This window comes from Pogona vitticeps, chromosome 1, assembly GCF_051106095.1.
Source record: "Pogona vitticeps strain Pit_001003342236 chromosome 1, PviZW2.1, whole genome shotgun sequence".
Taxonomy (NCBI): Eukaryota; Metazoa; Chordata; class Lepidosauria; order Squamata; family Agamidae; genus Pogona; species Pogona vitticeps.
The window spans coordinates 38,694,109-38,707,917 of record NC_135783.1 but is presented as its reverse complement, the minus strand read 5'-3'; the positions used below and the strand labels follow the sequence as shown (position 1 = coordinate 38,707,917).

The 13,809-nt window shown below is 40.6% G+C and overlaps 2 protein-coding genes and 1 long non-coding RNA gene across 3 annotated transcripts in view; all 3 read left to right on the top strand.

Moving 5' to 3' along the window:
* The window catches only part of EHD3 (EH domain containing 3), a 38,989-nt gene extending 31,234 nt beyond the window's left edge, over positions 1–7,755 (top strand). The window contains exons 3-6 of the mRNA XM_020809335.3: positions 660–757; positions 3,704–4,116; positions 5,345–5,509; positions 6,118–7,755. Of these exons, the coding sequence (XP_020664994.2) occupies positions 660–757; positions 3,704–4,116; positions 5,345–5,509; positions 6,118–6,645 (1,204 nt within the window). The 3' untranslated portion in view covers positions 6,646–7,755. The remainder of the gene's footprint in view (positions 1–659; positions 758–3,703; positions 4,117–5,344; positions 5,510–6,117) is intronic.
* LOC144585810 (uncharacterized) overlaps positions 1–13,809 on the top strand; it is a 256,170-nt gene that overhangs the window by 115,555 nt on the left and 126,806 nt on the right. The window lies entirely within an intron of this gene.
* LOC110087559 (carbohydrate sulfotransferase 9) lies at positions 10,756–13,614 on the top strand. The gene is made up of 2 exons (XM_020809342.3): positions 10,756–11,438; positions 12,658–13,614. The coding sequence occupies exons 1-2, from the start codon at positions 11,351–11,353 to the stop codon at positions 13,470–13,472; spliced, it is 903 nt and encodes a 300-aa protein (XP_020665001.3). The 5' UTR covers positions 10,756–11,350; the 3' UTR covers positions 13,473–13,614.

Genomic DNA, 13,809 nt, shown 5'->3' with positions numbered 1-13,809 from the left:
TTTCACGTCATTTCATGTGGCAGGTCATGTGATTCCCATGAATGCAGAACAAAATTAACTCCTTTACAAGTAATTGAGGGACTGTTTCTAAGTTATTGTTATTGAACATTCCATTATGTCAACCCCTATTTGCAGTCTGAAGTGGTACAATCCAGTTATGGGAATAAACATCCTGGTAAAAGCTAGGTCTAAAAAGAGGGGGGGTATTTACATGTACTGTACCAGTATATAAAGGTTGCTGGAATGTTTGCATTAGATTATCTGTACCAACTCTGTCCTTTCAGGAAAGGTCACCCTTGCACTTGGCATTTTGTAATCTGTTTGACTGAGCTTCAAATCCTGACCTTGATACATAGGCCTGGAGTAGACTGTCCTCGCTGAACTACATTAGATACTCCACATTTTTCACAAGCAGCAAGCAATGAGTTCACTGTACCAGGAATCTCCGTGCATGCTGTTTGCATATTGGCCTAAGCTCTTGTGATTGGACTCACTAAGCATTTGAGAAGTGCTTCGCAGAGGAAAGCTCCAATAGAATTAAATGAGCAAGAGCTTTTAAAAGTTCTTTACTGGATGACCACTCCCAGACTCTAGTCTAAATGTTTTCCTTCCTTCCTCTTCACTGTAATATCTTCTTATATTGTTTGTTTTCTTGTTAGATTTGTGTGTGCTCAGCTGCCAAACCCAGTATTAGAAAGTATCAGTATTATTGATACACCAGGAATCCTGTCCGGGGAGAAACAAAGAATAAGCCGAGGTAAAGTCAAGAAGCATCTTCTGATCGTGGGATGTTTATGGGCTTTTTAGTAAACCCCAGCCTTGACTGAGTTATATATTGATTAGTGAGTGTTAATGTCAATATTGGTCACACCAGTGGATACATGCTATCAAGTTCATGTTTCTGTAAATGATTTAGCTGGTCAAAATATGGAGTGACTAATAGGAACCATATTTTCCTGAGTACTGAACCACCTTGCTAAACATCTTAAAGGACCAGATGTGTGTTTGTTTAAAATATTTATATGCCACTTTTCTCCTAAAGTATCCAAAGCAGTGTATTCTTGAAGGCTTTCACAGCCAGATCTGATGGTTATTGTGGGTTTTTCGGGCTCTTTGGCCATGTTCTAAAGGTTGTTCTTCCTGACTTTTCACCAGTCTCTGTGGCCGGCATCTTCAGAGGACTGGAGTAGGAACTTTGTCAAACAGCAACAGAGCATGGACAGAGTTCCTACTCCAGTCCTCTGAAGATGCTGGCCACAGAGACTGGTGAAACGTCAGGAAGAACAACCTTCAGAACACAGCCAAAGAGCCTGAAAAACCCACAACAACCTATCCAAAGCAGCTTACAGTATTGAAAGAAACAAAGTTAAAAGACAAATAATTAACTATTGCAATATTTTAAGAGCATTAAAGAAATATATTAAAATTCACAATAAGAGCAATATTTTAAAAAGAGCAATATTAAGTAAAACACAGAATAAAATGCTCCCATTAAAAATTATCTTGGCCCACCAGTCATTTAAAGGAAAGCCTGCCTGAAGAGAAGGGTCTTTGTCTGCTTGCAGAACGACAGGAAAGATTGGGCCAATATGGCCTCCTGTGGGAAGGAGTTCCAGAGTCTGGCACCAGGAAGAGGGAAGGCCATCTCCTGTGTCCCTACCAAATGTACCTGTGAAGGTGGCGGGACTGAGAGAAAGGCCTCTCCCAATGATCTTAATACAGTCTCTGGGTAGAATGAAAGAATACACATGAAATCAGCTTGGCCAATAAGTATTCCTGTCTGAAGAATGTTGTAAGTCCAGATAAACATGTGAATGGTATGACAGCTGGCCAAAACTATGTGGCATGATTGCAAAAGTAACAAAATATTAGGGATAGGAAAATCGGGTGGGGAGAGATGTTTAGTTCTTGGAAGCAGGTTTTAAAATACTGAAGATATCACTTGGAAACTTTGAAGTGCCATTCTATTCTTGTGTGATCATTTTTTGCTTTCTATGGGTGACTCGAGTGTTTTAGTTGAAATTGCTTCTATTATGCAGTCAAATTACTTCTATTATGCAGTCATATAAAGAGATTTGAATCTGACTATTCCCCTTCATTGTAAAATGAGCACTTGAGCAATGCAGAAACTGAAGCGCAGTCTGTGGCTGCTTTGTCTTAGTATAAATATTAGTGCTGGAATTCAGAGGCGTGCCTATCTTTCTTGGCTGCAGAAGGAGTGCAGATGCACTGCTGTGGAAAGTCATTTGCTTTAGAAATGTTTGCTTTAGCCAACACGGTGTCACTTTTGCTCTCTGTTTATCTTTCTTTTCTTTTGGAGAACAATTTAGCGTGCATAGTTTGGTTCAGGGGTCTCTGACGAGCCTGATTATCCACAGCCTTTGAGAGCACTGATCATATAGGATGGAATTTGTTTTGTTACAGTTGCATTACAAAGGAAGACTGACCCCAAGCAAAAGGCTAGTGTCAGTGAACTCTTGGAGCATCATCCTATCACATCCTAACTGTAACACTGTCATGTAAAGCATTCCGGTACATTACACTAGAACAGCATTTCTCACCATCATCAGCACATGTTCATGAGCAATGCTGGCAAGGGATAATGAGAGCTGTAATGCAACATATCTGTAGGATAGGTTTAGGTTGTGGAAGGCCACATTATCCTAAGTGCCGTTTTGCAGATAGCAGACACTTGTTGATCAACTAGATGAATTCAAATTTGATTTTATTAAGTCCTCAACTCACTATTCTATCCCTAAATCTGAAACAAGAATCAATGCTCCATTCTTACACGTATTTACCACATAGTCCTATGGGTCCTTGATAGTTCATAGCCCTGCATGATACAGGACTCACACTGAGAAAGACTTAATGTTTTACATTATCTGTATTTACTTTGTGATGAAAGAGATCTGTCTTTGTCAAGATGTTCATCTAGATCAGTGGTTCTTAAGCAATTATATGCATATCATTGATGAGACACACGTAGTCTACATGGAACAAAGACCTTTCAAAGCAATTACTAAGAATTCACTCTCAGTACACAGGTCCTTCTGAAAGTTGGTCTTCTGTTACCTGTTGACCTCTACTTCTGCAGATTGTTCAATTGTGATCTTTCTGCATGTTTGTGGTAATTTTGGACATGCATATTTCTTCTACTCTTCTATCCCCTTTGGCAGCCACCTTCCTGGCAATGATAACAGTATGTCTGTGAACATATAAATATCCTTCTTGGAGAAAGAGTGTCTATTGCATTAGTCAAGGTCTCAAATTTTATCAAGGTAGATCTTAGATTTCTTGGCAGAATGGTTATTGGAATGACAACAGGAATCCTGTTGAACAATTACACAAATGTTATATTTTTGGAAGCAAATTGTTGTAAATTAAGAAATCGCCATAGATATTATCTGTTGCTTACTGAATCACACTATATGGCATGCGACATATGTTGCCTACAGAGATTTCTTAGCTTTTGTCAATCTGCATCTAAAAGTTATGCAATTTGCATAATTACTCAATAGGATTTCATCCAAGTTATGAAAAGTGGAGACCAAATGAAGAAGATAACTAAAGGGCACTTACAGTATCTATATTCCCCAGTGCTTGTTGTTTAATATTTTTTTGTTCCAAGAGCAACTGTGAAGGCATCCTAGATGACATTGTCACTGTTCTTATGGACATTTTTATTTTTTTTCCTCTGTAGGCTATGACTTTGCTGCTGTCCTAGAGTGGTTTGCAGAAAGAGTGGACCGCATCATTCTCCTCTTTGATGCTCACAAGTTAGATATCTCAGATGAATTCTCAGACGTCATCAAAGCCCTGAAAAACCATGAAGATAAAATGAGAGTAGTACTCAACAAAGCAGATCAGATTGAGACCCAGCAGCTTATGAGGGTTTATGGTGCTCTCATGTGGTCACTGGGGAAGATTGTGAACACCCCTGAAGTAGTTAGGGTGTACATTGGTTCTTTCTGGTCTCACCCATTGCTTATTCCAGATAATCGGAAGCTCTTCGAAGCAGAGGAGCAGGATCTCTTCAGAGATATGCAAAGCCTGCCTCGCAATGCAGCCCTTCGGAAACTGAATGATCTCATTAAACGGGCACGGCTAGCCAAGGTGAGTTTCTCCATCAGCATGCTCAATTGGCTTTTCTGTAATTTCTAAAGATTTTTACATTGTGAGTGGAGGATCTGCTTAGTGAAATTCATTTAATTGCAGCATACAAATAGGCATTCTTTGCTTTGGTTCCCACAGTGGCAGGAACCACTGGGTTTGACACAGTTAATTTACCAGCCACAGCAGATCCACAGTTCGGCACCCCATCTGTCCACTCGGAGGCAGTGACTAGAGGAGGCAGGGCAGGGAAGCCGGGGCGCTGCCTCTGAGAGGGTGCTGACCAGAGGGGGCAGGGTGCCGAACTGCAGATCAGCTGTGCAGCCAGTGAATGAACTGTGCTGGGCCACCATACCAGTGATGCCCATCTCTAGTCTCCACTATATGAAATGGTATCCCCTACTGGCATCCATTGGGCACCTAGTGTGTGATGCTCCCACAGTCAAATGAAGACTCATTTATTTTGCTCAAGATTTTCCTAATCATGAAAATTGTCACTCACTCTGATTATTTTAATCAACTGTTCTATTGTTTTGTCAGTGCTTTATTATCTTACTAATTGGCTTTATTGTATTTTATACTGCTACAATTTTCAAACAAAAAAGTTATACAACAAATTCTTAAATAAATTAAAAATAGTTCAGTAGAAAACAAACTACGTAAATGTTCTTCATGCTATATAGGCTGTATTGTTCTTGAAGTCACAAAGTGGAGATTTTAATCCATTAAAGGTCACAGCTTGAAGGCAATGTGAATCTAGACTATGAAGTGTTAATTATGTTTGATTATATGATATACTTAAAGGGATGTGGTGGCGCTGTGGGTTAAACCACAGAAGCCTCTGTGCTGCAGGGTTGGAAGACCAGCAGTCGTAAGATCGAATCCACGCAACAGAGTGAGCTCCCGTCACTTGTCCCTGCTCTTGCCAACCTAGCAGTTCAAAAGCATGTAAATGCGAGTAGATAAATAGGTACCACCATGGTGGGGAGGTGACGGCATTCTGTCTCTAGTCACACTGGCCATGTGACCACAGAAACTGTCTATGGACAAATGCTGGCTCTGTGACTTGGAGACGGGGATGAGCACCACACCCTAGAGTTGGACAAGACTGGACTAAATGTCAAGGGGAACTTTTACCTTTACCTATATGATATACTTGCAATGTCATGGCAACTTGCCTGCCTGCCTGCCTACCTACCTAAGTACCTACCTACCTTTGTGATACTCATAGGTTCACGCATATATCATTAGCTCACTTAAGAAGGAAATGCCATCAGTGTTTGGCAAAGACAATAAGAAGAAAGAGCTTGTGAGCAATTTGGGTGTGATCTATGGACGGATCGAACGGGAGCATCAGATTTCACCAGGAGACTTTCCTAATCTGAAGAAGATGCAGGTGAGTGCCAGAAGCAATAGAAAAACTGAGAACAGTAACAATGGAGACTATACTGAATAAACTGAACTCTCCTACCACCTACACTAGTGCATTCCAGTTTAGAAATAATGTTTTTATCCAGGAGAAAGCCCAGTTCCCTCTTCAGATTTTTGGGAGAAGGAAAAATTGTTTTTACTTCTAAATTCTGGACTGGTAGTTAACATTGGCAATCTTACATGGCAACACTATCAGTACATGTGTCACCTTACAAATAAACATATGGAATCTGGCATTAGGCTTCCAGGCTAGAATAATAAATCTAGCTATACTTTTTAAAAAGGAAAATGGCCATTGCTAGCTGGCAAACAATGGAATATGCTTATCTTAGAAAAGAATGAAAATGTTGTTATGTCTGTGGAGGCTCTTAACCCTGACATATGAAACTAGTTTTCAAGCTAACAAATGGACTGCAAATCTTGGGCTGGGGTTAAGGTGAGGTGTGGAGGAATTGGTGGAATGGCTGTAACCAGACTTTGGCTGCAAACCCATGGATTGCTGTTGTGGCCCCCTCGATTATTCATAATGATAGCAAAATTCCTACCTTATTCTGTCTGTTGTGTGTCTTTCAGGAGCAGCTGCAAGCTCAAGATTTCAGCAAGTTCCAGCCTATAAAGAGCAAGTTGCTGGATGCCGTAGATGATATGCTGGCCCATGACATTGCACAGCTCATGGTGTTGGTACGCCAGGAGGAGTCCCACAGATCTGTCCAAATGGTGAAAGGAGGAGCCTTTGAAGGCACCCTGCATAGCCCATTTGGACATGGATATGGTGAAGGAGCAGGGGAAGGAATTGATGACGCAAACTGGGTGGTGGCCAGAGATAAGCCCATGTATGATGAAATCTTCTACACATTGTCACCAGTCGATGGGAAAATAACTGGTGCTAATGCCAAGAAGGAGTTGGTGAAGTCCAAACTTCCTAATACAGTGTTGGGCAAGATATGGAAATTGTCTGATATCAATAAGGATGGGATGCTAGATGATGAGGAGTTTGCTTTGGCTAATCATCTCATAAAAGTCAAGTTAGAAGGCCACGAGCTTCCCAATGAGCTTCCCGTCCATCTCATCCCTCCTTCTAAGAGAAAACTAACAGAGTGAGAGGCCACTAGGAAGGGACTTGAGGAGAGAGGGAAACAAAGCTGTGCCCATGGAGATATGAGGCCACCTTTTGGCTTAAATCTAAGTCCAGTAATTTCTCATTGGGATTTGCAATTCAGTGTACCTAGGTAGCATCCTTTCTTCCAGATGTATGTTGATAAGAATAAAGTGGTTATAAGAACTGAGAGAGTGAGTTGGTTGTGATCTATAGATTTAGTGTGGAACACCTCTGTCCTTGGTGCTTCAAGCTCAGAGGTTGGAATATTACATTTTGAAAGGAGCCGGGAAAAGTTGCCTTTCATCTTTTAACTCTCAGAATCTCCGACAACTTGGCTGAAGGTTTCTGGGAGCTGTAGTCCAAAAAAGGAAATTCCTGAGCTGATGTGTGCACATGTAATAAAAGTGCATGCTTGCAAACATAGAGCCATGTTGAAAGGCAAATTCACAGTGAGCAATATTATGGCACTCGTGGTAGACTGTGCATACAAAGAGGTATAAAAACCATTTTTCTGTTTTAGGTTTAGGAATTTGCCAGGAAGATTCTAAACTCATACACATGTTCTCCCTCTAAAATATCTAGTTGTATCAGTCACAACCTCCATGCTCCCCTATCCTTCCAACACTCACTTTAAGTTTATGTCTAGAATAAATATTTTGAACATCAACCAGACGGATGGGTCAAAGTCAAGCTAATTACATCTCTTCTCCAAACCTTTATTTTGTTGGTGTCTAAGGTGAAACTGTGGTACACACTTTGGTGTAATAAATAGAGTGACAGACTAGGTTTCTGGACTCCAGGATTCAAATTCACCACAGAAGCTCAAACTGGGAGAGTTGAACTGGTCAAACCACTCCTTTGATATCTCACTTTACTTTGAAAGCCTTATGAGTGTTGTTATAAGTCTTTTCTGACTTGATGGCACATAACTAGGGAAACTACATTCCTTATAGACTTCAGGATGATGGGGAAGATGGAGAACCGGGCCCAATTTATCTCTGTATTAATGTTATATAGAGAAATATATATTCTGTATGTGTTTAGACATTCTTGCAGTGTATGTACCAGTTCTTTTAAGATACTGAATATATTAAACTTTTTTTTGATCCCAATATGAGAACATGATTTTTTTAAAAATTAAGGCTGTTTATGCCTTTTGGATGGTTCAACAGCATTCACTGTTTCCAGCAGCATTACCCTGTATGTTGGTAAGAGCATTGGTAAATCCTGTCAAAAGTGGTTCTAAGTATGCTCATAGATGGTATATGTTGGATTAACCCTCAGCCCAAGGCATAAAAAATTGTCACACTCATCTGCAAGTGGAAAGCCCTGCTGTTTTCAACAGGACAATCCACCACTCGCATAACCGGAAGCTTGAGAGCACCAGAGGAAATGTGGAGCACTCCTGATGCAGCACCCCTACACTCCTGATTTGCCAAACAGGTTGCTGACGCTAGCATTTTTGTTAGCAGAGGAACTAGCTGCTTTTTAAATTCTAAGATGAAGAAAGTTATGCTTGGCTCGTTATCGCCACCATGATCACTACCACCTTCCCTAATGAGACACGTTTATGAAGTTTGCTCTCGTTTATCATGAATTTAGCACCCTCTGGTGGAAACATAAGAGTACAAGGAAAAGATCAATGAGATTTTAATGGCTGTTTCATTTTAAAGCCATTAAATGACTACAGTGACTTTTTAACTCAAATGCTAGACTCATATTCCATATATTACATGAGTACATACTCAGCATCTTGCAATTATTTACTGTTTCCTTATTAATACGGCCGCAGACTTGCTTCCCTTCAATCTCCTCACAGGAACCCTGTGAGTGGGCGGAACTGGGAGTGGAGGACTCGCACAAAGGGAAGCCCAGTCATCCCTGATGAGCAAGGATTTGAACACAGTACAATTTCTCTGTGCTGTACCACACAGGGTCCCAAGATTGCCATGGAATGAATGCTGGACAGGGAAGTACAGCCAATGATGTTTCTCTCTCTCTCTCTCTCTCTCTCTCTCTCTGGGTTTTCCCATTCCCACATGTTTTCAGACATCTGGTTCTCTCATTCATACTTTATATTTTAGTATACTTTTAGATTTCTTCAGGGATCTCCTGAAATGACAACAAAGCTCTCCTTGTACACTCTGGGATGAGGTACCTCCCTCATGCTTGGACCATGATCCAAAAAAAAAAGAAAAAGATCTTAGGTAAAGGTAAAGGTTCCCCTTGACAATTTTTGTCCAGTCGTGTTCGACTCTAGGGGCGGTGCTCATCCCCGTTTCCAAGCCATAGAGCCAGCATTTTGTCTGAAGACAATATTCCGTGGTCACATGGCCAGTGCGACTTAGACACGGAACGCTGTTACCTTCCCACTGAGGTGGTCCCTATTTATCTACTCGCATTTGCATGCTTTCGACCCGCTAGGTTGGCGGGAGCTGGGGCAAGCGATGGGCGCTCACTCCGTCACGTGGATTCGATCTTACAACTGCTTGGTCTTCTGACCCTGCAGCACAGGCTTCTGCGGTTTAGCCCACAGCGCCACCACGTCCCTTACCAGTGGCTAATTTCTACTAGGAATGATATTAGAACTCAAACCATTTTTGAGGCCATGATGTTTGACCTAAACTCCCTTCCCTTTGCCTGCTGTTCCTTAGTGGGAAGAGATGAGATGCAGCCATCACAATAACTGAGCACTGGTGTTCACTTCTGGTATATACTTTAGAGGGAGCTTGTGTAGTGTCCTGGACAGAATGTCATATAGGGACACAGGGGACCTGTGGAAATTTCTCTGGTGTGAAATTGCCCACTTGTGAGCGCAATGACAAATAAATTTCTTATGTCTTATGTCTTATGTCTTAAAAAAAATTCTCTGGTGGGGGTTGGAAATGGCAAAAACACATATCTTGGGAACCCTATTGGGGTCACCCTAAATAAGGCATCACTTGACAGTATATGACACAAAGAGAGAGAGATGTTAGAACAATTTCCCCTCCCTGACAAGTCCTCTTTTTTGTGAGAGCACAAACACTGATTGTGAAATGGGTCTTGTAATCTGTCATGGAACTGGATGTGTAAAGTACAGTGTGTCAGAGAGAAAACACATTGCATGACTTCCTTAACGTGTTTGTAAATCATGAGGTCAAAGATTTTGGCCTGAGAATATTTGGGAACTACTTAGACCTGAAAATTTCAAAGTGGAGTATAAGAAGTTAAAGGAGCAACAAAATATGTAGCTCATGAGTCCACTTCGAATTTAGATCCCCCACTGTTTCCTCAGTCTTCAACAGTGCATATTGTGGTTGGACATGGTCTTCTCCTCTAACAACAGTGATGTCAACTGGTAGGTATTTCTTTTTCTTTCCCTCTGCCTGTTTCCAGCTGGAACATATTTGTTCCTGCTTCTGGTCTGCACTGGTGTTTCTTCCAGTGCAGTTGGGACATGACTGAAGAGTGCTGTAGAGTTGTGTTCATCAGCATATATTTCATTTGTTTGTTTGTTTTTATAAGAGGACCCCAAACCATATTAAAAGAACAGAACTGAAAACATAATAAGTTAAACATAAAAAGCATTTAAACTATACAATTATTAAAATACAACTGAACACTTAAAAGCAGGCAAACATTAAAAGTTATATTAACTTAAAAATTGCATTCAATGACACTTTGTTCCAAATCTCTTGATGACGTACAGTGGATATCACCAGCCGTGCTGTCCCTATTTGCTCTCTAAAAATGTGGTGGTCCAGGCAGTACTTGTGAGGATCAAGAGACTTGCTATGCATAAATGTTCAGGCAGCAACAGGATTGGCTAGTGTGTCATGCTATACTATTATTCCCCAGGATCCCATACATACAACAGAGATTAGCCAGTGGTCACAACAGAAACACACATCTCCAGCCAATGTTCATGGATATTTTCCCAACAGCTTTATACTCTGGAGCACTTGTGGCCAAAGGAGGTGGTGCCACGTAGATGATAAACAATGCATAAATGCAGAGTATCCCCAACCTACTTTGTACCTGAATACTGAATGTAGAAATCAGGACTGACTAAACTTTTAAGAAACTGTCACAAATGGCTATGCTCCCAAGTAGGCTGGGAACTTGTATTGATCTTGATTTCCCCTTTCCTCAATTCAAATTGTGGCCCACCTTTTTAACCCTATGAACACTGGATGGAATAAGAAGAATCCTTGGAGGCTCTGCCTTCTTGGTGAGAAGCAGCTCTTTGCTCCATCCCATAATCACTTAAAAAAATCAAACAAATGTCCTTGATTTTGTACAAAAATTGTCCAGGTGGCAGCCTTGACAATTTTCTAAAATTAATTCTTCCACAATATGAAAATGCAGTAAAGCTGAAGCAGATTCCAGATTCCCCTAACTTCATCCATAGTCACATGGGAGTGCTTGCAGAAGTTAGGGGTTTATTTGCTGGGAGGCATTGGGAGTTTTAGACTAAAACATGACTTTTCTGAGCTCTGGAAACAGCCGTGATTCAGGACTCTTTGGTTAATCTGAATTCCTCTGGTTTTTGTTTATAGATATAACAGCAAGCCAAAGCCATCCATGTACAAACAGTGTTTTAACCTTCCTCCCTGACGGTCACCTCTTCCCAAAGTAAACATCCAGGGCACTTTTGCTGACATTACTTTAGATTACTTATTCAGTTTTCTTTAGTAACACTTGATTGGTAGACCAGGCCAGACAATGCGCTTTCTCCATCGAGTCTTCATCTTAGCTTTCCTTGGTTTCATTTTCCTTTTGTGGTGGGGTCATCTTCTCTGGAGAAACCAAGGTAAGATATTTTCCACACACACTTTGAAAAGGAACTCTAACCTGAATTTTAGCATTGCATACTTATCTTGAAGCCGTTGATGTCCCTGTTTCAATTGAGTGATCTGATACATTTAATTATTGGGGGGGGGTATTGGGGAGAGGGGAATTTAACAAATGACAGCTTTCATCACCTCTATAACAACCTCAACACTAGCTCCATAGCTTGTATCACTAACCCTTTCCTTACTAATATTTCAAAAAATAAACAAAACAAGCATTAAGTCTACACTTCCGTGCTGTAGACATAACTATTGTAGCAGCTTCCTCCAAAGAATCCTGGGAATTGTAGTTTGGTGAATGGCCCTGGGTGTTGTTAAAAAGCCCTATCATGTCAACCACCTGAATAATAATTTCCTGGGAGTGTTGACAAATAGGAGCTACTGTATTGACTAGCCTGGTGGAATCTGTTAAGCTGTGGTGTTTGGAAACGCATTTGTCCTGGTTTTCTAGAGGATATTTCCCAGATGTTCAAAACATTGTACTACAGCATTATTGTAATATACCATAGTATACCAGTGACATATATCATACAATGTGCGTTATATAATACATATTAAACTAAACTATGGTATAGTATGGCATGTGTGTATGTTATATTGTATACTTATATTCTGACACACATATTAATGTGGTATACATAATAAATTATAAACATGTTAAAATGACTGTTAGTCTTAAAGGCACAACAATTGTTTCATTCTGTTTCTTGGTGATAGATATATCTGTATGTGTAGGGGAATAGCATACAATTATTCAGCTTCTTTGGTATCAGATATTGCTGATAATAAATTACTAAAATTCACTTCATTGGTACTGGCTGTTTTTTATATTGATGTGCAGAACTGTGTAAAATGTTATTGTATTATTATGATCCTCATAAAAAGAACTGAAGGAAAAATGAACAAGTATATATATGCTTATTTTCCTTAAGTTCTTTTCATGAGGATCATAATAATACAGCAACATTTTATATAGTTCTGCACCTCATTACAGGAAACAGCCAGTACCACTGAAGTCCATTTCAGAAGTTCATTGTTAGTATTATCTGGTGCCAAGGCAGCAAACTGTACACAATTGTCTTAAATGTTGAAGGGGGGGGTATTTCATCCTCAAGTCATTTGCTTGGATGAACTCTTCTTTGCTTGGATGAACTCTTCTCTCCATATCCTGTTCTGCAGACAATCTGTCCGTCATGGATAAAGGAGTAGATCTCCCACCGATGTTTGATATGCTTCTCCATATTCAGCAGCTTAGAAAAAAGAGACTGAGGTCCTTCTGCAGCAAAACAGGTAAAAATATCAGGCTTCCTTCTACCCAAAATGAAGCTTCACACTTGCTGTCTTCCATTATGGTGAACAACAAACTACAGTTCCTTTACTGCAGAACACCAGCCACTGGCGTGGAAGACTGGGAGCAGCTATTAGAGATGCTGCAGGAGAAAGAAAATGTTACTTTGCAGATTCCCATAGCTTATCACCACCAATTTGGGAACCAAAAAGCACTGAGTCTGTATAACCTGACGTCCATGGAGAGTATGCTGAGATCCTACACAAAAGTGATTTTTATCAGGGAACCCTTTCAGAGACTTACCTCTGCCTACTTGCATGGCTTGGCAGGTGGCTTAAGTTTTGAGGAGTTTATTCAGAACATCTTGGACAACAGTTCTGAAAAAAACAGAGCTGAATGGGCTCCATTAGTAACCCAGTGCCACCCCTGCCTTATCCAATATGACTATATATTAATGTTTGGGTTACTTGGCAAAGAAGTGCACCATTTAATGCTCCGAACTGGACTTCCAAAGAACATCCAGATACCTGAGTTCATAGATGCCAAAGTCCGGTGGGCCTACAGCTGGTTAGAAGAGCACATGTTTCATGAACTCTCCCTCGTGCAGAAGCAGCAGCTGTGCCATTTCTATCGGTTGGACTTTGCCGCATTTCGCTTTCCCTTCAGCATGCTCTGGGATCACACTTGCACTTCAGGAAGCAACTAGGGTTATTTTGGTTGGAAGAAGGGCTACAAATCTTTACAGCCTCCAAAGATGAATGCAGGAAGATGGAGTCGATCTGGAATGGTGAACTACACTGTTTATTGTGCAATATAGATTCTTAATTAATATACATTGTGGCTGGATAGTGAGATTTTTTTAAATTGGGGGAGGGGGCCAATATCTATCCCAACCAGCTAAAGTGAACCCCCAACAAATGTTATTGCCATCAATGTCACCTTCTCCACATCTCTTTTGCCTCTAGATGAGCAATTGCAGTTTGGCAATGCTTACCAGACCTAGCAATCTAGGTCTTGACTCCTGCTATTGATTATCACTCCAG

Excerpts from the sequence above, each read along its gene's own strand:
- LOC110087559 (XM_020809342.3), top strand. The coding sequence starts at position 11,351 with ATGCGCTTTCTCCATCGAGTCTTCATCTTAGCTTTCCTTGGTTTCATT. Across the intron at positions 11,439-12,657 it reads TCTTCTCTGGAGAAACCAAG|ACAATCTGTCCGTCATGGAT; the intron begins GTAAGATATTTT and ends CCTGTTCTGCAG.